The sequence below is a fragment of the Ochotona curzoniae genome, unplaced genomic scaffold, assembly GCF_017591425.1.
Source record: "Ochotona curzoniae isolate NIBS_2020 unplaced genomic scaffold, NIBS_Ocur_1.0 contig_2754, whole genome shotgun sequence".
Classification (NCBI taxonomy): domain Eukaryota; kingdom Metazoa; phylum Chordata; class Mammalia; order Lagomorpha; family Ochotonidae; genus Ochotona; species Ochotona curzoniae.
The window spans coordinates 17,681,484-17,706,588 of NW_024465582.1; the positions used below are offsets into that span (position 1 = coordinate 17,681,484).

The 25,105-nt window shown below is 45.6% G+C and overlaps 1 protein-coding gene across 1 annotated transcript in view; it reads left to right on the top strand.

Annotated features, from left to right (window-relative positions):
* EGFLAM (EGF like, fibronectin type III and laminin G domains) overlaps positions 1-25,105 on the top strand; it is a 106,090-nt gene that overhangs the window by 51,831 nt on the left and 29,154 nt on the right. The window contains exons 7-14 of the mRNA XM_040977332.1: positions 8,327-8,445; positions 9,034-9,352; positions 10,284-10,384; positions 11,131-11,231; positions 13,440-13,584; positions 16,755-16,944; positions 20,234-20,359; positions 21,525-21,768. Of these exons, the coding sequence (XP_040833266.1) occupies positions 8,327-8,445; positions 9,034-9,352; positions 10,284-10,384; positions 11,131-11,231; positions 13,440-13,584; positions 16,755-16,944; positions 20,234-20,359; positions 21,525-21,768 (1,345 nt within the window). The remainder of the gene's footprint in view (positions 1-8,326; positions 8,446-9,033; positions 9,353-10,283; positions 10,385-11,130; positions 11,232-13,439; positions 13,585-16,754; positions 16,945-20,233; positions 20,360-21,524; positions 21,769-25,105) is intronic.

The following is a 25,105-nucleotide window of genomic DNA, read 5'->3' on the forward strand; positions in this document are numbered from 1 at the left end:
AGAAGCAGAGGAAATGGTCCAGCATCCTTGCACACCCTGAGTTCCTACGCTTTGGAGGCAGATGTTGGGCAGGCCTCAGAACACAGATCGATAAGGCTGTGGCCCCTGGGAACACAGCCAGGCTTTGTAACTTAACCACTTGGCAAGTATACCTGTTTGTAATATTTCCCAAAAGGGATCTAACATTATAGTTTGATCATCATGTGTTCCCACTGGCCATGCATGAGCTGCTGCAGTTCCACTCACCAAACCCACCTTCACTGCCCAAGACAATGTTCATCTCCAGCAGTCTGCCACTTGCCTTTAAGGTACACAGCATTTTCCTTAAGATCCTCGAACGGATTCTTGGTAGCATTTAAATTCTTAGCATGCTTCTTCTTGTGGTTGAACTGTGAAAAACCCAGCTGCCTGCTTCTTTTTATGCATTTTCATTATTCCTAATCCTGTCAGGAAGTGTTTCTCGATTTTCCTGAGTTGTGTGAGTTCCTGGGGTGTGCCAGGAGTGAGCCAGGTGTTGATTGTACAATGGAAGCCAAAATAGATCATGTTGCTTTCCTCAAGGATTTTACAATCTGGCAAGAGTTACATTCATGAAATCACCACACTGTAAGCATACAGTTGCAGCTCAAGGCTCTGCAGGAGGAACACATGAGAAGAACAAACAGGAAGGACATGTGATCTTAACTGGAGTTTAAGCAAGGCATCCCTATGAAAGTGATTTTGAGCCCAGATGTAAAAAATGTAAGAGTCAAGGCATTGGGCAGTGACAGGTGTTTGGAAGCGTTGGGACCAGCAGGTGCAGACACCCCAAGGCAGAAGATGGCGTGAGTTATCCAGAAAACTAAAGGAAGTATCAGTGTGACTGGCGTAGGGTGAAAAGACAGACATGGGTGTGAGATGAGGCTGAAGCACTTGACCAAACCACAAAGGGTTCATTGAGATTGTCAGAGACTCAGGCTGTGGGTCTGATCTGTCATTGTTCCACCAACCAGCCAGTTGCTGAGCATTGCGGCAAGACAATGACCCAGTTCTGCATCACTACGTGGGGGTATACCTCACTAGCTAGGACACAAAGATCGGTTACTCCTCACTAAGTTATTGAAGATTTCTCTGTGTACCCCTCCTAAAACTGTTCTGCTCCTCAGTTGTTAATATATGACTTGTTAGAGTTATAAGCCTGTTTGGATTATCCTAAAATTCACGAAGCTCAGTAGAATCTGACTTGAATACTATAAGCTGCTAAATATAAATATGAAAAAAAAACCGACGAGACAGTTGAATAGTACCCTACAACCATTTTAAGGTTTATGGCAGTCAGTTATGTATAAACTAAAATGGAGATGTCAATGAAGTAGTTACAAGATGTGGTTGAGAAGTTGCATTTTCTAACACATTGGTCATTCAGTAGCATGTTAGTGAACTGCATGGTGTTGTAAATTTCCATTTTTCTTCCTGTTGTTGAATTTGTGTGGTGACTTTTTATTTGAGGGGGGATAGCCTGCCATTACTTTCAGATCAAAGATGGTTTCCCAGTGAAACTGTTGAATTTATCTTGACAGTAACATGCTGGACTCTCTGTATGGTCCATGCCCGCAATGATAGGATTATAACTTTATGAGCTGTATTATTGTAATAATATGGAGGGAATCAATATGAGAGGAGGGCTTGGGAAGAGGTTAGGGAGAATCCCAGAGCCTATGGAACTATTTCATAAAATAATAACAATAAAAAAATAATGTGCCTGGGAAAGCAGTGGAGCATGGCCCAAGTCCTTGGGACTCTTCACCCACGTGGGAGTCCTGGAAGAAGCTCCTGGCTCCTGGCTTTGCAGCTATTTAGGGAGTGAGCCAGCAGACAGAAAACATTTCTCTGTGTCTCTCCTTCTCTCTGTAAACCTGCCTTTTAAAAAACTAAAAGGGAGCCCAGCATGATAGCCTAGTGACTAAAGTCCTCACCTTGCATACACTGGGATCCCATATGGATGCCAGTTCTAATCCCAGTGGCCTGCTTCCCATCCAGCTCCCTGCTCGTGGCCTGGAAAAGCATCTGAGGATGGCCCAAAGCCTTGGGACCCTGCACCTATGTGGGAGACCTGGAGGAGGCTCCCAGCTCCTGGCTTCTGATCGGCTCAGCTCCAGTCACTGTGGCCACTTGAGGAATGAATCATTAGTTGGAGATATACCTCTCTGTCTCTCCTCCTCTTTGTATATCTGATTTTCCAACAAAATAAATAAGCCTCTTTAAAAAGCCTTTAAAAAAGTATGCGAGGCTCAGTGTACAACCCAGTCCCCTTGATTGAAGAGGGGTTGTGATACTTGATGCTAATGTGCATCTTCTAGTGAATCTGTCGTTTGGACCCACAGCTACAATCCCCAGAGCAGCTGACTCCCAGGCTGCACTGTTTCTGTTCTTATCCATGTAAGTAAAATTATCTAGTGATTTCTTTTTCAAATTTTGCTTGATGCAACAAATGCTTACGATCACTCTAAGTCGAGTGTGAATTCTGGGATCAGAGAATGTCAGTGCTGGGAAAGACCTCAGACTTCATCAGTCCAATCCTGTTCCTTGTTATCTTGGAAATGCTGTGAGCCAGAGATGAAGGGACCCAGGTTATGTAGCCTTCTGGCAGTCAGTTGGATTCCATGACCAGAGATATTTCCAAGAATCTCCTATTTTTATATCCAAGAAACTCATGATTTATAGAAATCTCATGCTGCTCAAAATAAAGCAAGCATACAAGGTTTTCTAAGACAGAAGTTCTCTTTTAACCTACTAACCAGAATTTACATGTTGTTTATTGGTTTTTTTCCTATAATGGATCAACCCAGGAACTTGTTTTGCATTCAGTTAGTGGCCTGATTATTCCAGATCTAATAAATGTCTCCCTTTTAATGTTCTCATTTCCTAATTAACCAAGTGCCAAGTAGAAAGAGATAAGTTATGCTCTTTAATTACAATAACCCCAGGCTCCTGGGAGAATTCTTATCACTGCCTTGAACTGTACATCCTGTGCTAACTCAGAAATAGCACTGGTGAAATTGTTATGTACGCCATGGATTTGAGATCTGAGGTGATGGGCTATCAGGGAACGAGCAGTGAACTTTAATTTAGTTTTCTTTGAGTCATGCTGGGTCTGGACCTCTTTGGGTTTATGTCTTTTCTTGAATTAGTAACTGACTTGTAGCCTACATTGTTAGGAGAGACAGTTTGGGGTGCTGCGAAGAGCCTGGAGTATACCACCATTAATCCAGGCTTGCAGGTCAGCTTTGCTACAGTGAGCTCTCTGTCTCTTCAGGTTTGTCACACAGACTCTGAGCCTCAGCTGACTCCTCTGTGAAATGGACTGGGGGCACCAGTTGATCTCTAAGTCTTCCACAAACACTACAAGTTCTTTAAGTCCTTAAAATTCTGTAATCCTTTCTCTACCTCCTTTTTATATGTTTTCCTTCCTGAAACTGAGTGACTTCTGATTTCAGACATATTTTGTGAAAATCAAAGGACTGTATCCATGGAATGGTACATGTCTTAACTTACTAAGTGAGCAGTTAATCTGGATTTTGATTTTTAATGATTATTTAGTTATTTAGTTATTATTTGAAAGGCAAAGTGACACAGATAGGGAGAGTAATCCTCCACCCACTGTTGTTCTCCATTGTCTATGATTGTCAGGTTGAGACCAGGCCAAAGTTGGAAGCCAGGAACTCCCTCCTGGACTGCCACATGCATGACTGGGACCCAAATGCATGGGGCATCTTCTTCTATCTCAACAAGAAGCTGAATGAGAAATGCAGCAGCTGGGATAGACAACCATTCCAGTGTGGGCTGCTAGCTTCAGAAGTGGTGGCTTAGCCCCTTGTGCCACAAAGCTGGCTGCTCATTGTCATTGTTATCCATTAGAATCACAACATCATCTCACAGCAATGTATCCATGACCCTTTTCTCCAAGAAATCACCCCAAAATAAGGGCATCTCCATTCCTCCACCGAGTCCTAGGTCCTAGGTTCTTCTGGGTGAAGTATCATCTATATTTAGTTCCAAAATGCATGCGTGGTAAGGTATTTGGAAGGGTTGTGTGATCTAGTTACACTTCAGGCTCTTCTTCCTATGAGATGCATGATGTTGGTTTGAAGGGAATTGCATGGCTTTAGTTTCCACATCTATAAACCATGACAGTTGGACAGATGGCACTTACGATCTTGTTCAGCTGCAAACTTCTAATTTTGTGAAAGGCACAGGATCAGAAGAATTTTTTTTTTTTTGGCAGGAGGTTGGGACTGTCTTTGGATTGAGGGACAAAGTCTCACTTTTCCTCTGCAGAAACCTGCCCTCTTAAATAGGCCTAGCTGAGGACAGTCACACCATAGTTTGATATTGTTGGGAGTCCCTCCTCTGCCTGATAGAGTGTGTATGTATGTGTGTGCGTGCCTTTGGTGTATAGGTGAAAAATATTAGTAAAAATACAGAAGAGAAGGAATGTCAAGAAATGTAAGATGTGGTTCCTGTTGTCACAGAGTTCAGAATTGAGTTCAGAAACACAAGGGCAACATTCTCAGGGAGTTCAGAAGACACAAATACCATTCAACACATCTGTTCATTTCATCAAAGGATGGCGGCTTCTTCTGAGTTCAAGATCAACAGCATGTATCCATGGGTGGATCACCCTATCCCAGGAGAGGAAGGAATGCCCTTCCCTGATCTTCTCTCCCAGAAGGGTATAATAGTCTCTACGTTATCACAAGATTTTGGTCTTTTGGTGATCCACATTCTGCTTTATCTCTGTAGAATCCATGCCAATGGGTAGGACAGGCAAGACATGTGTAGGAAGATGGCAGAAGGACAAGACAATAGTATGGAGGAGAGCATTGGCTAAGATATATTCAGGACACACACAATTTCACTGTACTGTGGCTTTTGTAAGGAAGAAGAAAAAAGTTGCAAATACAATTTGGAGTTAATAAGTGACCCAAAAGAGAGACCAAGAAAACACTCTTACCTTTCCATCTCCATGTTTTTGAGAAGGTTATTTCATCTTTCTGAGTTTATATCTCCACCTGGCAAACTGGGGACAATAACATCAAATTCATAAGATTGTTGTGAGGACTAATAGAAATAAGATGTGCAGAATTCCAGTGAATGATGAGTGTGTGTTCGTTTTGCACAACTCAGCCTTGCTCTTCTTCCACGGTGTTGTCTTTTCTAGACTACTGGGAGTGAAGTCACCAGATAGACCTTGGATTTGAGTTAAGCTTGGCCAATTACTAAGTCATTTATTTTAAATTATTTAATCCTTCTTAACCTCAGATTACTTATCTACAAATTATGATTAATCATATTTATACTGCAAGATTATTGGAAAGCTTATAAATGTGACCATGTTAAATGCCTAAAGATAACAAGGAGAGAGGCAGTAGATTTGCATAAAGAATGGTGATGGATGCAAAAGAGGTATTGTTGTCATGGAGATCACTGACTCCTAGACCAAGGAGCCTGGACTTTACCTTGTGGGACACTAGAGATAGCATGTCAGGTACCATGCCATAAGACAAAGATGAGGAGGATCTGGACATTGATGAGAATATGTACAAGAATGCCAAGAGTATGCACAAGGCAATGGGAGACTCCCTGGAAGTAGAGAGAAGTACCAGCTGAAGGCAAAGACCAGCTCTCCACGTACCCATTATATCATTCTTCTTCCAAATGGATTCTTTCTTATGTAGTCCAGCGCTTCTGAATACAGGAGAGAGGTGGAGAGTGAGCAAAGGGCAGAAGGAAGAAAGAGGGAGAGAAAAGGATAGGAAGATAAACAGATGGAGAGAGATGAAAGGAAGGTGCTGTCCTCTAGGGCTTGTTGTGTGAAGACCGATGGCATGGCTGCATTGCAAGCAGGCAGCTTGAGAGAACGCAAAGCAGGACACGCGTCCAAGTGCACAGGTGGCAGTGACAGGCTTGAATGCCAGCTGACAAGAGAGCTGCTTTGAATAAAACTGTGGGGAATTGACATGAGGAAGTGAGACCATCACCTGCACTGTGCCATCATACCTCCACCAAGGAGTGCCTGAGCCCCTGGAGTCGCTCACTCCCCACTGTCTTGAATCACCTGCTGACCATGTTTCTGTCTTCTTAAGCCATGGAGGAGAAAGAACAGAAATGACTTCCTGTCTTGTCTTCAGCCTTTTTGCTTACAGAGGTACTGTAGTCTGAATATTCCGCAAACTTGTTCACTGACATCTTCGCTCTAATGTTGCCAAGATATGGGGGCCATTAAGGGAAGACTAGGTCATGAAATCAGCCCCTCACGAATAGGGTCAATTCCCTGGGAGAAGAGGCTGAGAAAGCTGTGTGTCCCTTCTACCGTGGCAGGACACACGGAGTGTCATTTGTAGCAAACAAGTCCTCACCAGTCCCTGAGGTGGCCAGCTCCATGATCTTGAACCATCCAGCCTCCAAAGCTGTGAGAAACAAATGTTGCACTGTTACTAAGCCACCCCATCATGTTACTTTTATCTTAGGGACCAGAACGGGTTAAGACAAGGGGGAAAGTATGTTTTTATGTTTCCCTTAGCTTGTTCTGAAAGCCAAATGCCTTTAAAGATCATTTCTGTTAGAAGTGTCATCTTTTGTTCTATATCATCAGTGGTTCAAGCATAGGATGTGTATATCTGATGGGCATCAGCAGCCCGCCCTCAGCTGGCAGAGTCAGCCCTGACCTGAAAACTGGGGCATGGAATGATGAGTGCAGGGCTAGCCTGTGCCCACCCAAGTGTGCTGTAGGGAGGGGTGGGGCTGTGCCATGAAAAGCTTTGAAAGGCCACCACCTGCCATGCCGATGCCCATGTGGAACCTGGGTCAAAGTTGTTGTAGATCAGATGAAACTGAAAAAGAAGGCCCAGCTGGCCTTCCCCAGGGTCAGTCCCTGGGTGGGTGTCTAGCCCAGCAGTTAGGACACCTGACTCCAACATGGGAGCACCTGCATTCAGTCCCAGGTTCCTGCCCCTCTTCTGGCTCCCAGTGGACTCTGGGAGGCAGCAGTGTTTCCTGCAGTAGTGGAGTTCCTGTTACCCACATAGGAGACCCAGACAGAGTTCCCAATTCCCAGCATGCATTTGTGGGGTGAACTAGTGGACAGGGGAGCCGTACATGCTCTCACATATTCCCTTTCCCTATCTCACTGTCCCACCACCCCAAATACATTTTTTAAAGAAAAATGCCTTGTCTTATTCCCTAAGATTTTTATCACCTACTTTTTGGTTTTGAAATATCTCATTGTCCTCCCCAGCACCATGGGAATGATTATCCCAAGGCATGGTGTAGGGCCTCTGTTTTGTAGATGCAGTGATTATTACAACTTCCACTTCTGTTTCGAAGAACTTCTAAATGAGGTACTTCACATATTGAAACTATGTATATTACATGCACTTATATATTATATACATGTATACATGAAACACGAAACACCTGTATAGCCAGCAACTATATCAACAGTAGATACTCTAATGTGTTATTTAAAGCCCCTGCATATCAGACTCCATTCACGTCCCTCATCCAATCTCTATTGGATATTTTTGAGATTGTTATTGCCTTGCTTTCCTGAAGAATGAGTGTATGTGTGTGTGTGTGTGTGTGTGTGTATAGATATATCCCTAAATAAGGCATTTACTTTCTGTTGATTTTTATATAAGTGGCATCCAACTGGGTGTGTGATCTTTTAGGAGTTGGCATGTTTTGCATATCCTGTGAGATGAAGCCATGTGACACATCACAAGCTCATTCATTTCATTTCCCCTGATGTGTAGTTCTTCATTCCATTGATGTAGCATAATTCACTCACTCATTCTGTGGCGATGGACATTTGCGCTGTTGGTTGTCCTTGTAAACAGCAAATATTTGGGCACTTTTTGCTATTGCCAATGCTGATGTTAATGAACTGGTTTTGCACCTGCCTCTGGGTGCACACGTGCAAGAGTGGGATGTAATTTCTGGGTTAAATTCTATAATCATTTTCTGCTTAACTAGTTATGTCCAAGTATCAGTTCTCGCAGCTAACATCTGTCTACGATTCCCCATTGGTCCTGTCCACAGTATTATTTTTGTTTTGCCTGGCTCGCATTTTTGCCAGTCTGCAGTACAGAATGGTAGTTCTTTCTCATTAACTGGCATGTTCCTTGATTTCATGTGAGAAGAAACTTCATTTTTTTTTGTCACTGGTGCTGCTTCATTTATGTAGAATTCTTTGTGTGTGTCTAGCACACCCTGGCCCATTAGCCACCATGTCTGTGGCTGCATTAGATGAATGCTCACAGGAGTTGTGTTGCTTTTCTCTGTGAAGGTACCGAGGAAGCAGGCAGTGGCCACTACAGACCCCGTTATGTCACCGACATGGGAATCAGTGATGACGATGATGACGAATTTGAAGATGACTTAGATTTGGATATTTCCTTCGAAGAGGTAACCATTGTCTCTGTTGACTGTTCTTGTTGCCTTGCCAAACAAGGCAATTTAGCCACTAGACTGCTTAACACTTACACTGGCCCATTTGCCATAAGCTTTCATTTGTTCAGACTACAAGGCTCCAGGCAAGCATTCATTAGTAGTGGGGAAGTACCAAACATACTGAGGTTCTCATGAACAATGAACAATGGAGACATGAACAATCCTTGCCTACGATCCTCACCATCTGAAAAGAAAACCCTACTTAGATTTCCCACCAAGTGGCATGTTATAGAACCAGATGTGACATAGTCACGAACCACCACTTGACAAAGCAACACACCTGTGTGACTGCAGTGAGAGGAAATGCTAGAGCTTTGGTGTTGCCACTGATTTTCAGAAGAATACAGAGCAAACAGCTTAAGATCTCGGGGTCTCAGGTTCTTCATGCATAAACTTGGATCAATGCCATTTGTCCCATCTGCACTCAGGGTTTTTGAAAGTATCAATAGTAAATATAGCTTCAACTATTTACTAGTAACTACAAATAGAGCCAACTTGTTACCACGCTCTGTATGTGAACACTTTTCCCTTTTCCGACTCCAGGTTAAACCACTCCCTGCTACCACGGAAGGGAACAAGAAACTCGTGGTGGAAAAGCAGAATGCACCTCTTGCTAATCCCAAGGCCGTTCCCAGGCTTGTCCCTCCTCCCTCCACCTCCCTCCCCACACCCACCGGGGCCCCCAAACCCACTCCAGTAGGGAAGAAGAGGAAGGACAGCGTGGCCGTGATGTCCAGGACGTTTGACATGTCTTGTGATGACGTCCTATGCTCCACCAACAGTTTCTGTGTCAATGACTACACCTGGGGGGGCGCACGATGCCACTGCCACCTGGGCAAAGGTGGGGAGAGCTGCTCCGAAGGTAGGTGCTTAGGGGAGGGGAGAGCGTGGTGGTGGTAGCCAGGCTGGAAGGCAGGGGGGAGTCTGGAGTCTGTTTGGTTCCTTTTTGAATGATGATCCCGTCCTTCTGTATCTGTCACTAAGTTTATTGCACAGGCCAAATTGTGAAGTAGCTTTTGTGGCTTCTCATTAATTAGCAGCCCTGTTTATGTATTTTTTAAATTTTTATTTATTTTTTTATCTGAAAGACAGTTTGAGAGAGAGAGCTTCCATAGCTGATTCACTTCCCCAGATGGCCAAAATGGCTAAACGGAACCAAGCATAAGCCAGGAGAGTCAGAAACTTCATCAGCATCTCCCACAGGAACAGAAAGGGCCCATGCTCACGGGCCATCCTCCACTGCTCTCCCAGGCACATCAGCGGGAATGAGCTTGGAAGTGGAGCATCCGAGACTCCAACAGGCTCTCGTACGGAATGCTGGCATGCCAGCTGGTGGTTCAACCTGCAGTACGATGCCAGCCCCAGCAGTCCTGTGACTTTTTCAAGCAAGAAATCTTGGAGATGCTGGGCTTTTCTGTGCTCACATCTGTTCTAATACTGCAGCTACATTATGTGCACAATGTTTTAGGAGAACAATACTTAGGCCAGCTGACAAGACACATACATAGCTGGAAAACAGCGAAGGGCATCCGCAAGACATTGGTTCGCTCCTGGGAAGCAAATGCCAATGTCCAAAACTCTAACTTTCTAAGTATACTTTCTAAGTATTTCAGAAGCTCTAACTCCCCAAGAGTGAGAATAGTAGGTGGGACACGGAGCAGAAGAGAAGAGAACGCCAAGTTAACAGATGAGCAGGTTTCCCTGGATGCTAGCCAGGCAAGGGTGGATGCTGATTTTTGCTTTTGAGGAAATGAGGAAGCAACATGTTGGTATGTCTTCTTTTTCCTTTTCAGATATTGCGATACAGTACCCTCAGTTTTTCGGTCACTCCTACGTCACGTTCGAGCCCCTGAAGAATTCCTATCAGGCATTCCAAATTACTCTTGAATTTAGGGTAAGAGGGATGATCACCTTTTGTCTCTTCACGCAACAACATGCTACATCAAAATGGCAGGGCGGAGGGAGAGAGCAGGCAGGGGACAGGGCCAAGGGAGACTAGAAGCCAGAGCCTGCTCGCACAGTGGCCCACCGGGCAGCAGGAGTGATGGGCACTGTCACTCAGACAAGAATGCAACAAGAGGGCGGGTTCTGCCTGGCCTGAAACTTTCCAGTGAGTATGTTGCTTATACCAGGGACTGCCCCCATGCCACAACTTCAGAAGAAATAATGCACCTCCATTATCAAATCCCCTTTCAACGGTGCCCAGTCTCTGCGAGCTTGTTTTTAGCATCCTGTCCTCCTGATGGAGGGAAAAAGAAAAAGAGTACTCTTTGTGAGCACAGAGTTAATGAGTGCAAGCAGTATTCTCTCTGTGACTGCAGTTTTTGCACAGATGGTCTTCCAGCCACCCTGCAGGTGCATCCACAAAGCCATGGAAAGAGCAGGTCAGAGCGAGTAGCCCCTTGCTCTCACTTCATTGCCATTCTGCACACACTGTTTCCATCACAGTTGGAATTTATCTACTGAAAGAGAACTGGGGCTGGATACCTGGGAATGAATTGGAGTCCACTTGTTTGCCCCTCTGTCATTAGGAACTCCAAGTAGAATGTTCACGTTTGATCCTCGTGGGGGCTTCCAGATGGTGCTTTATGTAGGGGGAGCTGCTCATTGTTCATGGGGCTTTTGTTTCCGCGATGACAGGCAGAGGCAGAGGACGGCTTGCTGCTCTACTGCGGGGAGAATGAACATGGGAGTGGTGATTTCATGTCCCTGGCTATCATCCGGCGTTCCCTCCAATTCAGGTAACTGATGCAAAAGCCCTGGGCATTTTTTTGTACTATCCTATATTATATTTACATATTTATTCAGTGAGTAAATATATACTGGACACATTCCAATGTATAAAGGAATGTTGGAGAGAAGAAGAGAAAGGGCCACTTTACTAAGGAATTGGAGAATCAAAATTGCCCAGAAACTTGGAAACTTGAGTTTGGGAACTTTGGAAGCTTCCATTCAGGCAAACAATCAGTGATTCTTCTAAGATTTATTTATTTGAAAGGCAGAGTTAGAGAGAGAGAGAGAGAGAGAGAGAATGACAGACACACAAAAATCTTCTGCTGGTTCACCCTTCAAATGCTGCAACAGGCAGATCTGGGCCAGGCTAGAGCCAAGAACTCCGTTTGAATCTCCCACATGGGTGGTAGGGACTCAGGGACTTCTGCTTTCTCAGGTACATCAGCAGGGAGCTGGATCAGAAGCAGAGCAACTGGTGCTCATAAAGGATCATCACAGGTAGAAGCTTAATCTGTTGTACTACAGTGCTGGCCACCACAACTGGTTGTTGAGCACCCACAGAGTGCTGACTCTGCTGCAGACCCCAACTCAAAGTGATGAAGTTCCCTGCCACCCAGAGATTTCCACCCAGGTGATTTCTTCCAAGTTCCTAGTAGCAAATATGACTGATATCACAGAAGGCAAGGACGACCCAGCAGGAGAGAAGAAACTTTTTTCTGCCAAGGGTGTTTTGAATATCCATAGCATCACTCACGGGCCATATATAAAATTGCTAACTTAAACATTCATCAGCTATACATTTACTCAATTTTGAGTTGTGCCTGCCTTTGCCTTGATGGGGCCCAACCAAGTGATTCCATGGGCCATATATAGCCTGTGGGCCAGATGCTCCCTCACTCCCATGACTTGGAGGTTCATGGAGGCTCATACTCCAAATCCATCTTCCCGTAGGGCTATGGTAAGCATTTGTTTCCCAACTCTGCCGTGATCATTTGTGCCCCAACATGCTTTGGAAACCACATTTGGCTTCAGTGCAGACGTCAGCGGAACAAAGTTTTACAGATGGTTGAGAGGCACCCCCAGCACCTGTCTGCCAATGGCCAGTGCTCAGAAACCTTGGCCTTCTCCATGGTGCACCAGCTGACATCCTAAAGGCACAAGCTGCTGCTGCCTGACCTTCCAGGAATAACCTCCTCCTGCCCGTGTCTCCTCTCAGGGCTGTCTTGAGGATCGAACAAGTTTATTCATTAACAGTGGATACAAAAGTCCTGGTAGCAAGCACTCAGAAAAATATTGACTGGTATTGTATTTTTTTCAATTACAATTCTGGCATAAAATGTACTTGTGGTTAGGTTGGAGAAGACTTTTCAACATTTCATTAAGGTCAGAAAAAGGGGCTCCATTCTTTGCTAAATGATCTGATTCCTAAAAGTTTAATCTTAATCACCAGGATCCAAGGCAGCCAATGCACCCTTGTAGGAATCCCGTACGTGGAGGGAAGGACACACTCTCAGCATCGTGGGCATTATTGGCAGGAAACAGTTTTCCAACCTGGCTGCTCCTACTGAGCGATGCTGATATCCCTTACAAGGGAGGCTGGTGTCTCCATCCCACTGTACAGAGGATCTGGGCTGCAGATATGGCAAATCCTATGAAGGACAGGGCTGGTCACATTTCCTTCCCAGGATCATATGGGAGCGATATGATGGCAGCAAAGAAAATAACCAGAAATGACCGAGGTTCTTCGCATCAGGCATCATGAACAGTGGGCACCCTGGGCTCAGAGGGTGGGAACAAAGCAACACCACTGCAGCCTTCTGAGGATGCTTCTCTGTCTCTCACCTTCACATGAGTGGGGGCCTCCTATGTAAACTTCACCTGGATTTGCACCCAGCAGAATGCAGATGGCAGGGCTGGCCAGCTTGCCAAAACCACCATTAAGATTTGGGTTTCCCACCTTATCAACACCCCTGGGCCTGTCCTTGGAGAGTTGGAGAAGGGCCCCCAAGACTGCTCTGGAAGCAGAGTGCCCCGGGCTACAAAAATCCACAGTGCTGGAATTCACTGTAAACACTGCAGGTCTTAGAAAAGGATAGAGTGGGTGCTGGGTTGCCCAACATTTCTGATCTGCAAAGAAAATCAAATAAAAAAATAAAAAAACATAGCAAGTTGGTTAATCCAAGCATCTTCCCTTCCTGTTTGTTTCTCCATTGCAGGTTTAATTGTGGAACTGGGGTCGCCATCATCGTAAGTGAGGCCCAAATCAAGCTGGGGGCCTGGCACACAGTCACACTATACAGGGACGGGCTGAATGGGCTGCTGCAGCTGAACAATGGCACCCCTGTGACAGGCCAGTCCCAGGTGAGTTGGAGCTGCCTGCTCCACCCCCACCCAAGAGGGGTAAATGACACAGAGCCAAGACAGAATCAGCAGGATTCAAGCTCTGGCCAGGTTCAAGTAGGCCCATTTTTTATGGCAACCCCATGCAACTAAACTTGATGCACCCCAGTTACATCTGATCACCTTAAGGGCTGTTGGGGCACACTCCCAACCCATGTCTACCAAGGTTGGAGAACTGAACTTAAGAAATTTATCAATCTCGGGTTCCCAGGTCCTCTGGGTGCTATGTGTCCTCTAGGCCATGTGCCCAGAGACATGCCCTCTTTCCTCAAGGGCCTTAAAACCCGGGGGAGAGGAAGGCCGCTAGGGTGAAGGATGGAACCCATTTGAGATGCCAAACACAAAGCTTCCTTTTACAGAAGAGATGGCACAATCCTGTGGCTGTAGAAAATGACCCTGAAAGGGTCAGGATACGGGACAAATTCATCCTTCCACCTTGGTGGGGAGCCATGAGAATAGGAAGTGGTAAAATAATGGAACTTTCAGGCTACTCAGCGAATCGCCCAGGTAGTCACATATTTATTCTGCTCTGGGCAATTTTAGGACTGGGTTAGGAGTAAACAGTTTGGATTAGCAAACTGCCAAGGAATCTAAGCTGCAATTACAATCAGGAGGTGCCTGTGTTCTCTGAGGGAAAATACAGCAAGAGAGCCTTGTTGTGTATGCCTGTACCTCCTCCCTGGCTGGGCCCCTTACTATACTTTGTTGGTTTTGCTGATCCAAACATTTGTACAAAAGGAACAGAGAGAGAATTACCTCCTGGATTTTGACTCTAGTGAAGGTGGAGCCAGGAGTTGCTTCTATCCATGTTGATAGGGAAACAGAACGCAGGGTGCATGAACCACAGGGTCAACCAAAGCCAGAACCATAGGCCCAAAGTGATCAAATGAGCTTTTATGGGAATAGCAAAGTTTCACACGTGGATCCAGAACACCAAGGAGAAAACACAGAGAAGCTGTAATAAGCCTCATATCTCTTAGGGCTTAAAGCAAGGAAGTTCAATAGTGCTTAACAAACAGGACCATGGGATCGCAACAGCTAAAGAAACTACAGGATGCATGAGCAGAGGCATAGCACCTAGAAAAGGGAGGTGGTGATCCTACTCTGTTCTAACAACTGTGTGATAGCTTCCAGTGGCTTGAGCGGTGATTAGTCCTCTAAGAGGACTATGTTTTTGTCTGTAGTCATAGTCTCAAGAGAGCTACCTAAAGATGGCGGAAGATGAATTGAAGAGACAGGAAGATGACATACATTCCTTCAATGACTGATCAGAGGCGTGTCTTTTAATTTGGAGAAGGTGGAGGTGTGGGTGGTGGAGTGGCCTCGTAGAGTCCCAGGGAATGTCTTAGGGAAAAAGGATCAACTCTTCAGAGTCCCAACACTGAAGCCCAGTGAGAAAGCCTTGAGAACTTTAGCTGTACCTGAGTGCATGGAAGTGTGTAGGATGGCGATGAGTCTCCCTCTCTCAAGCCGTTGCTCTGTCTTAGGGGAAAACCTTGTAAAAGTAACTCATCCAAATCTGTTGGGAAATGTACACAAGGAAGTGAGCAGCCAGTGGAAACTTGGGTTGTATGAGCTTTCCTACTTTTTCCAATTCTGAGACTCGAGTTTTGATGGTAGGTTCCCAGAAGCAAACCTGAGATGAGGAATTGTGTACACAGGATGCACTAAGGCGGGTGTTCCCAGGGAGACTAGTGAGGGAGAAGATGGACACAGAGACGGAGCCAGCCAGAGTGAGCTCTCGGGAAGTTCCTCAGTGCTGGACTTTAGCCTGACGCACAGGGAAGCTCTGCAGTGTAAAGTGTATCGCAGAGTTTCCCGAAGTGTTAGGGGATGGAAGGCAAACTCCAAGGTGTTTTCATTTCTCTGCAAAGCAAAGCAGGCTCCAGGGAAGGCAATCAAAGGAAGCCAAAGAGCTGACTCAAGGCACTGACTGCTGAAGGGGAGGGGAGGGGAGCGGAGGGGAGGGAATAAAGGGAAAGAAAAGTAGGAAAGGAAGAACAGGAAAGAAAGGAAAGGAAAAAAAAGGCAAGGAAGCCACCGGAAGTCCTATATGATCCTGGGTCAGGAAACAGAACCAGAGAGTGAGAATAAGGCTTGGAAGAAGTGAATTCTGAGGATCTTAAAATAAGCCCAGAAAGCATGTGGTTGATCTAATGAAAATAGAATGCTCGGTGACTGGTGAATAATTTAAGGATTAAAACCCACTGTGAGTACCATACAACTGCCTCATGTTCAACCTAGTATTTATAAATATTCTTTTTTTTTTACTATAGAAAGGATTAAAACCAGTGGATTATCTACATGTTTATGATGAACATTTACAGAATATATATTGCTTTACCTGGCTTAGACTTCTGACATTTTATAAGTTTTGTCAGTATGTCTTTCCCCAGCACTGTTTTTTGACCTTTGATCCAAACCATTAAAATGCTTTTGTAACAACAACAAAAAGAAATGTTCAAGGGCACCTTCATTCCAGCCCATCTAGCGTTCAGCTCTGTGTTTGGTGACCTCCAAATCTGCAATCTAGATTGTAGTTTGGCGTAAGATTGGAAATCGCCCTACCTCACTGTCATTAACACTTAAAGTTTGTATCCTTAAGTAGATTTCAAATCACTCTACAATTCTACATATTTCTTGTTGGATATAGTGCAGAGGTAACTAGGATCAAGGTCAAGTGAAGGGATCATAGTCAGTTCTCTTACAAGCTTAATGACTTCTGTTGCCTTTGAGGTACCAAAGGGTATGTCCAAGATATATCCAAGGGTGAATTGATGGTGGGACTCGGAAGGGGAAGCTCTCTTGGATGGCTGGCCCAGTCTCCTTCCTGGTCCCTTGCTCCTCCCCTGGCGAGTGGGTTGGTCATGGCTCTGGGCTGCCTTTTCCTTCCTTTCCAGCCATTTCCAACTCATCCCTCTAGACACCCAGCCCTCTGACAAAATCACTGAGTTTTTCATGGTAACCACGATGTCATTTTCCTGCTGAACAATCATTTAAAGGTAAACACGCCAAGGAGAAAGCAAACATAGGGGCTGAGGCCTACACCTTCACCAAGAACCTCGGCAAAATATGTTGTGTTTTATCCATTGACTTGGTTTGCTGACATAGAGTTTTGTTCTTTCTTAAAGGGACAATACAGTAAGATCACCTTCCGGACGCCTCTGTATGTGGGTGGAACTCCCAGCATATACTGGCTGGTCCGAGCAACAGGGACCAACCGAGGCTTCCAAGGCTGTGTGCAGTCACTCTCTGTGAATGGCAAGAGAATCGACATGAGGCCCTGGCCACTGGGCAGAGCACTCAATGGCGCTGATGTGGGTAAGCAGCTACCCCGAGGATTGGGATTGGGATGTTCCTGTGGAATTGTATTTCCAGCTTGGGCCATAGAGGTGAGCAACTTGGGTTGCAATCCTGGCAAGCTGAGTGAGATTGAACCTCAGGTGGGAAGTACGGGCTCTGAAAGCATGTTGACCTTGAACCTGAGAACAGTATGGCACTGCACATCCTTGGATGTGTCCCGCTGCCATCTCAGACCTCTTCATGAGGTATGAGAGTCTTACTGGACAAAGCAGCAAACTATTCATTTCCTTCCCCCAACCCAGCCAGTCACATAAGGGCTTTCATGGACTCTGTTTTAGAAGTGTTCACATTCTAATTCTTGATCCCTGAACCAACATTTTCTCTTCGCTCTCAGAGGAAGAAGGAATTATTATCTAGGAGGCCAACATTATTATACTCATTGTGTATAGATAAAGCAACTGGGGCTTATAATGTTGACTAATTTATACTCAGGCAGAGCCCGTTGCTGAGCTATGGATGAGGATGTCTCCATAGCTATGTAAATGCACTCAACTTGCCAGCACCCGCACTTTCTGTCTCACCCCTGGGAATTGGGGGTCACCCATCCTCTGCCCGTCCATCCCTGCTTGGAGTCTGCTGCCAAGATTCTCTTCTCCAGAGCCTAGTGGTCTCTGTTAATGCTTTGGTGAAAGCTCAAGAAGGATTTTTTTAAATTTGAGTGGCAGACAGACAGACAGACAGATTTTCCATCTGTTGTTTCACTCCCCAAATTCCTGCAAGTACCAAGGTGAGGTTAGGCCAAAGCCAGGATCCTGGAATTCAGTCTGTGTCTGTCACATGAGTAGCAGGTGCTCAAATACTTAGCTCATCATCTACTGCCTCCCAATACAATAGAAAGAATCTGGAAGCTGGGTTATAGCCAACACTCAAATTTACCCACACTAAAATGGGATGCTGGTATCCCATGAGGAATTGTAACTACCATACTAAATGCCTGACTGCAGAATGTTTTTAAGTGCAGAAAATAACATACATAATATAATGAGAGGAAACAATTATATTGAAATGTAGCTATAAGATATTTTTAGGTTTTGATATTACAATAATATATGTGCTTTTCTATAAAGCACGAAAGAGCAGCATTATTTAATGGTGGGTGAAATGACTGCCACAATTTTAAAGAAGCAAGGAGTTGAAATGATGTTTTTGCAATATCTGCCACAAATGGGATGTGACATCAACTGTGGAGTCTGTTGGTCACAAGGCACAGAGAACTGCTAATGCTACAAGTAGGTTGTCTGCCTCAGTAGTTGCGGGAAGCACTCCACCGAAACACTCAAACTTCTCAATTTCAGGATTGAGAAAATAAAGAAGTGTTTTTTTTTCCCATCCGGCCAAACTCTTGCCTATTTACACCCTCTCTCAAGTCCTCACCAGTTTACACAAGTGCTGTGCTTGGCACAGCCCTGTCCACCCCTGCAGAGCTGGGAGCTTGGGCACCTCTTTCCTTCCTCCAGCCATGGAGATTTCCAGTCTTCTTGAGCTGTAGTTCTCCCACTCCTCCTCTACTTCTGGGGAACAAGTTCCTGTTCACAGCCACCCTTGTCCCTTCTTTCTTTGCTCGAGCCCCGTACCTGGAGACCACACTGGATTCTTCTACCTTCAGCCTTTCTGGCATTCTGTCCCATCTCTCCTGTTTCCTCCGAGGATTTCTTGCCGTCTCACTAGCCCCCTGCCTCACGGCACTCATGGCCTGCCGTCCCCAGGGCAATCAAACACTGCCATCCTCACATAAATAGATCAGTCCGTCTTCCGTGACCTCTCCCAACCCTGCCCTCACCTCTTAAAAATAAAATTGTTCCAATGCAGACACTCTGCAAAATAATTTCTTCCATGTGTGTCTAAAATAACCCAAGGATTCCACTTCCTCTTGTGGAGTCAGCCCTTTTCTGAGAAGAGAACCACAATCCCTTGGAACTGGCAGGCCACAGGGACCTGCAAGTTTGGCTCTCTAAGATCAAAGCTGGTATCTGTTTGGAGAGCACAAGTGCTGGGGGGCCGTGGTCTTGGGGCTGTGCCTGCAGAGGTCGCCCATCCCCGCTGCTTCAGCTCCCTAATAGTGGCAGCCAGCTGGAATTCACAGAGGCCAGCCTGCCCCAGCTAAGGCAGCAGACCTTCCAGAGGGCCTTGAGTAAATTCTCTCAACAGTGCCTGACATCAGACTCCTCCCCTGGGTCCACAATGGGTGTGCAGTCCTGCTGCCACCACCTCTGAGTCATTATGGTAAGACTGGATCCACTCAGTGCAATAGATGACAGGGAGGGAAAGAAGAGAGACTTGGCCTGCTGAGATAACACCAGCAGCCTAGAGGGGGGATTCTCCTCTTGCATGGGGCAGGTCCCAGTTCAAGCAGGTGCAGTCCCAGGAGTAGAATAGAGGAGGGTCTTGACTTCAGGCAGCAGATGGACATCCCCTTTGCCTCCACCCCCAAAAAGGCTGTGTTGTCTCACTTGTGTAGCTATGGGCTGTACACAAGAGCAGCAAAAAAGCAGCCCAGGAGCTCCCTTTGTTTGCACTTCATCTGGTGATCTTGAACATGACCATGCAGATCCTTTCTGGAGGCCTCTGAGGCAGCAGGCAGAGAGCACTAATGCCTCTTGTGGCCAGCCTGTCTCTGCTTGTTACTCTGGAGCTACTTCCAAAGATGGAAACTTTGGAGGTAGAAATTGTGGGTTCTGGAACCCATGTGCCACGGAATCCTGGGGTCCTTCCTACCTGCCTCCTTGCTCCCAGACAGTGGAGTCAACAGTTCTGGTGAGTTAATAAGCTCCGATGCAGCTGCTTAACTCCTTCACTGCTTGTCCCACTTGTCTTCACTCTGAACCAACAAGGCAGGAGCACTTACGCTAATTGGGGTCATAGAAATTAGCATGCTTTTAACATAGACGCTTGGCGGACATGGGGGAGAGTGAAATCTGCTCCTGTGGGAAGCAGCAGAGAGATGGATTAAAGCAGAAATGACTCTGTCATCTCTGTCAGGACCATGACATTGCCCAGCAACTTAGTGTTTGATTTACAGTAGCCACCATATTTTAAATAAAGGCTCTGTGATTCTTCAAAACCAAATTAAAGTGATGGGAAGGCTGTGCTTCTCGTGAAAGCTGACCTGTGGTTGTGTTGTGCGCAGGGGTGCACACAGGAGAGGGGAAGGTGCCCCATTGGTCAAGGGCAGCGGGCTCTTGGCAAGGTTGACTCCTCCCACGGGACTGACACCTGCACTCATTGGCTTTGGGACTCCCATGTTTAGGGGAATGCAGCAGCGGAATCTGCGATGAGGCATCCTGTATCAACGGTGGCACCTGCACAGCAGTCAAGGCCGACTCTTACATCTGCCTCTGTCCCCTGGGCTTCAAAGGGCGACACTGTGAAGACGGTGAGAAAGGAGCAGGTTGTCGGCGGGTTCTCCCTGCACCTTGATTCACAGGGATGCAGTGTTCCCTCCTTGTACTTTTAGCGAAGTCCCGCATGTGATGGGGTCAGTGTTACTTTGTCAGGGAGGACGTGAGAATCTTTATTGTAACACTTGGAATATTTCTGAGTATCCAAGTTTCAAACCAACCAAAGACAAGTTCATTTATAGATGATGAATGTGACTGGGTTCTTCTAAAGTTTGTCTTGTGTGGTTTACATCAGACTGAATTCAGAGCATTCAAAGTTCATGTCCTCATTTCTGACTCTTTCAAAGACTGGGGATTATATGCAGAAAACCTAACAATGTGATGAGACACAAGTGATGTTGCTTTTTCTTTATACTGTTCCGCTGGGTGATTCTGCCCTCCGTATCCCAGTCCTGCACATGAATAAGATGTACACGTGCACACGCATATAGGTACACACTGTTTCCACGTATGTATATATATATCCACTGTTGCATGTGTATGCCTGCCTGTGCGCACACACACACACGTACACAGATAACAACAGCACATGTAAAAGACTTTTTTGAAAATCAGGTGGGCTTGAGCATGCTTTCGGTTTTCTAGAATTTCAAAATGAAAAACTACGACAAAGATCACAAAACTAAACACATAGATCACAAGTCATTCAGATTTGGATCTGAAATACTGCAGAGGGGAAATTTAGAGTAACATCATCTTAAAGTTCACATTACCTGAACATGGGTGCCTGAGTCGAGGTAAGCTGCTGCAGCACAGCATCGTGTAGTCCAGCAGCTCAGGACAGTAAAGGCGGATTCTTAATCATGTTACAAATCCGTACAGGTGATGGAGGGGAGAAGTAATGGCAATGCTTCCAGCGGTCATTCAGGCACATGGAACATTCAGGGACAAAGAATCTCAATTCCAATGGGTCTTTTAGTGCCTTAGAGTCGTCTTTTCATTTCCTGCATCCAGTCAGCAGGTGGGAGGAGGGAGAGAACAGGAAGATGGAGGGAAGAAAAGCTTTAGGGGACAGAATTCCATCCCACCACCCAGCTAGATGAGTTGGAGGACTGTACCCAGGAAGACCAGAGCACTTTGGGGGGGCAAAACCCACCAGTTGCCCCGCAGAACTGCCTGACACCATGCTTGTCTCCTCAGCCTTCATCTTGACCATCCCACAGTTCCGAGCCTCTCTAAGGTCCTTCGCTGCCACGCCCTGGCCCCTGGAGCCCCAGCACTACCTTTCCTTCATGGAGCTGGAAATCACATTCCGGCCAGATTCCGGGGATGGCGTCCTCCTGTACAGCTACGACACGGACAGCAAAGACTTCCTGTCCATCAACATGGCAGGGGGCCACGTGGAGTTCCGCTTCGACTGCGGCTCTGGGACTGGTGTTCTCAGGTGAGGACTGACACCTCCCAGACTTCCCTCCTCCAAAATGCCAATCAGTAACCACTTTCAGAAAAAAACAAACAAACAAACAACAAAAAAAAACACTAACATGGGATCTCACCACTTAACACTCTTGCTGTCTTAATTCAGCCTGGTGTGGACATTCTCTCTGCTTCCTAAAGGTGACAGACTTGCTATCCATGGTATTCTTCTATCTGAAGGTTTCCTTTACTGAAATGCCTCCTTAGAAGGTCACAGTTCTCTGCTTCCCGTGGTGGGTAAATGCCTCATCTGCACGCTAAACCTGACAAGCTTGACAAACCATCCCCTTACCCTTTGCATGCTCCCCAGTGCATGTTGGCTAGGTAGAAAAGTGTTGGCCAATCCCATCATACAGAAGTGTCTTGATGACTTTACTTTCAATTCCGACTTTCCTCTTGAACTGGTTCTATATGGAGATGGCCACTGACCAGTACGCGATGAACAGTTTCAATGGCACAGCCACGCAGGCTTGCTTCTGGAATGCTGGCTGCTATTGGAGTAGTCCAAACATTTCTCCCATTCAGTAGTTTGACTGTGAGATCAGTTAGCAGATGGGTTGTTCCTATGCCATTGAGTCAGTCCATCTTGGAGTTCCTCGGAGCCTGGGGTTGGAAGGGGCAGCGTTTTCCTCGTTCGTCTCTCCCTTCTCACTATGACCCCCCACCCCATGGTGGTTTTAGCTTTCAAGTCAGAGGAGCACTAATTTAATGTTTCTACATTTGTCTAATTCTTTCCTTCTGAAACTCAACTAAGATACCTTGCTGTGTGGTGTCCTAGATGGGGATATCGGCCAATTTGTTTTGCAGGAAATTGCAGCTGCATTCCATCACTGTTCTTATTGCTCATCTGCCATTTACAGAAAGTCCACAAGTGAGACGTCACTACCATCCATCGCTATTCACTGCTGATCACTTTGCCAGGCTAAAGGGAAATCCTCACCACGCTGAGTTTTAACAACTCTTTTAAAAGAAAAAGTTGGGGTTTTTTGTCCTTGTGGCTAAATTACCACTTGTAGGTGACATTTCCCACCTAGGGGAATGGACAACATTTTTTTTGTATCTCTGATTATGCAAAAACAACCTATATCTCATGACAATTTTGGTGGGTATTTAATTGATTCAATTTACATATGATTATGCAAAGCAGCCTAAACAATTCACTTGGAACTATATGTCAAGTTGAGAAGGGAAGCCACCTTGAATATCACCTTGCACTTGGAAACAGCTTCTTCCTAAATGAGGAGTGACCAAAGGGAGCCAAGGGAGGCCAGGGCTCATCAGCCCTCCCCCGGGACAGACTGCCCTCTCTGCCCTTCCTCCCCGTGGTGGCAGCTCCAGCTGCAAGATTGCAGGCACAAAAACCCTTACAAGTCTCACGTTTCTCCCTCTTATAATGCCATGCCTAATTTTTGGCAAAGGAGAGTTTTAAATGTTTAAGACAAAAGCTAGTGCCTCTCAAGCTGTCAGGAAAAGGCAAATGGGAACAAAGTGCTTGAGTTCCAGGGAGTGTGAAGGAGGTAGGAGTTTTCCAGGTCGGAAGCACAGTCCACACTCTCGTCCCATCCTCTGGCCAGCCTCTCCTGGAAGGAGCCAACCTGGTCAATGTTTTAGCTGTTCTCTTGGAAGCTGTTTATTTTGAAAACCATTTGCAAAGACTTCCTGCTAATTAAGAAAATTCAGTGTAAGCCTTATCTATACGAAGTTCAGGAATTGGCTGTATCATATTCGCTCTAGGAAAAGGGAAAGGTGGTGAGATTCATGATGAACATGATTCTAAAATCGACACAATTGGAATGAGCTCTTGATGGCCATGCTCGATAGCGCTGAGCTGGGGAAGGTGGGATATTGACAGCACATGACCTCTGCCAGACAAGAACATGACGATGCTGCTGTTAGTTATTATGGAGATAGACCACTTTCAAAAGGGCTGCTTTTTTATTGCATATTGATTTCACCAAGGTGATTAAATTCTAATTGCTAACGACAAATCACAAAAGCTTTTGCCAACACATACACACACGCACACACAATCAGGGTACAAGGTGGTGACCCTTCAGTAATGATGCCCATTGGGATTCCTTGTGGCTTTCTAAAGATGATCTGGGACTGACAAATAACTGAGAGGTTCAGGGGTGGCTAGGAAGTAAACATCATTAGTAATACACCTGCAATGAGCATGCTCTTTCTGCATCCCTCACTATGATGTGTAATGCATACAGCTCCCGTAAGTATCATTTAAACTTCAAGTGCTTCTACCTTTAATTAATGATTTGAATTTTAATGTAGTATTTATCTTTTACACAATATCACAAAACACAAGCTCTAGTCTCCTTTCTGTTAGTCCATTTTGTGCTGCCATAACAGAATCGGTACAACTCAGTTGCTGATTTGTTTTAAAGATGTATTTATTTATTTATTTATTTATTTATTTGAAATACAGAGTTGCAGAGAGACAGACAGAGATTATTTATCCACTGATTTACTCTCCCAAATAGCCACGGCAGCTAGTACTGGGCCAGATTAAAAGCAGAAGTCTGAAAATTCATCCACATCTCCCGTGTAAGAGGCAGAGTCCTAAGCTGGTTTTCTAGCACAAACAGAGAGCTGGACCAGCCAGGACATGAACCAGTGCCTTCATGGGATGCCAGGCAAAACCTTAACCCACTGCACCAGACTAGGTAATTTACAAAGAATAAGTTTACTTCTGATAGTTATGAGAAGTGCCATAACTTGCTGTCTACAAGCTAGAGGTCAGGGAACGCTGGTGATGTTTTCCATCCAGCCTAGAAGGCCCAGCAACTAGGGGTTCCCAGGAGTTCAAAGGTCTGAGAACCAGGAGGCTGATGGCATTGTCTTTACTCATGTTTTGAAGACTACAGAATTAAGAGCTTCCATCTTGGGCCTGCTACAATGGCTCAGTTGGCTAAATACTCCCCTTTTAAGTGCCAGCATCCATTATGGGCACTGGTTCATGTCTCAGCTGCATCTCGACTTTGCATCCAGATCCTGTGTGTGGCCTGGGAAAACAGTGCAGGATGGCACAATGCCTTCAGACCCTGCACCTGTGTGAGCTATCCAGAGGAAGCTCCTGGTTCCTGGCTTTGGATCACCTTAGCTCTGGCCATTGTGGCCACATGGGGAGTAAACCAATGGATGGTAGATCTTTCTGTCTCTCCTTATCTCTATAAATCTGCCTTTTCAGTAAAAATAAATTAAAACAAACAACAAAAAATGTTCCATGTCAAAGGACAAGAGAAGGTGAATGTCCCAACTCAACAGTCAGAGAAAGTCCTTCCTTCCTCTCC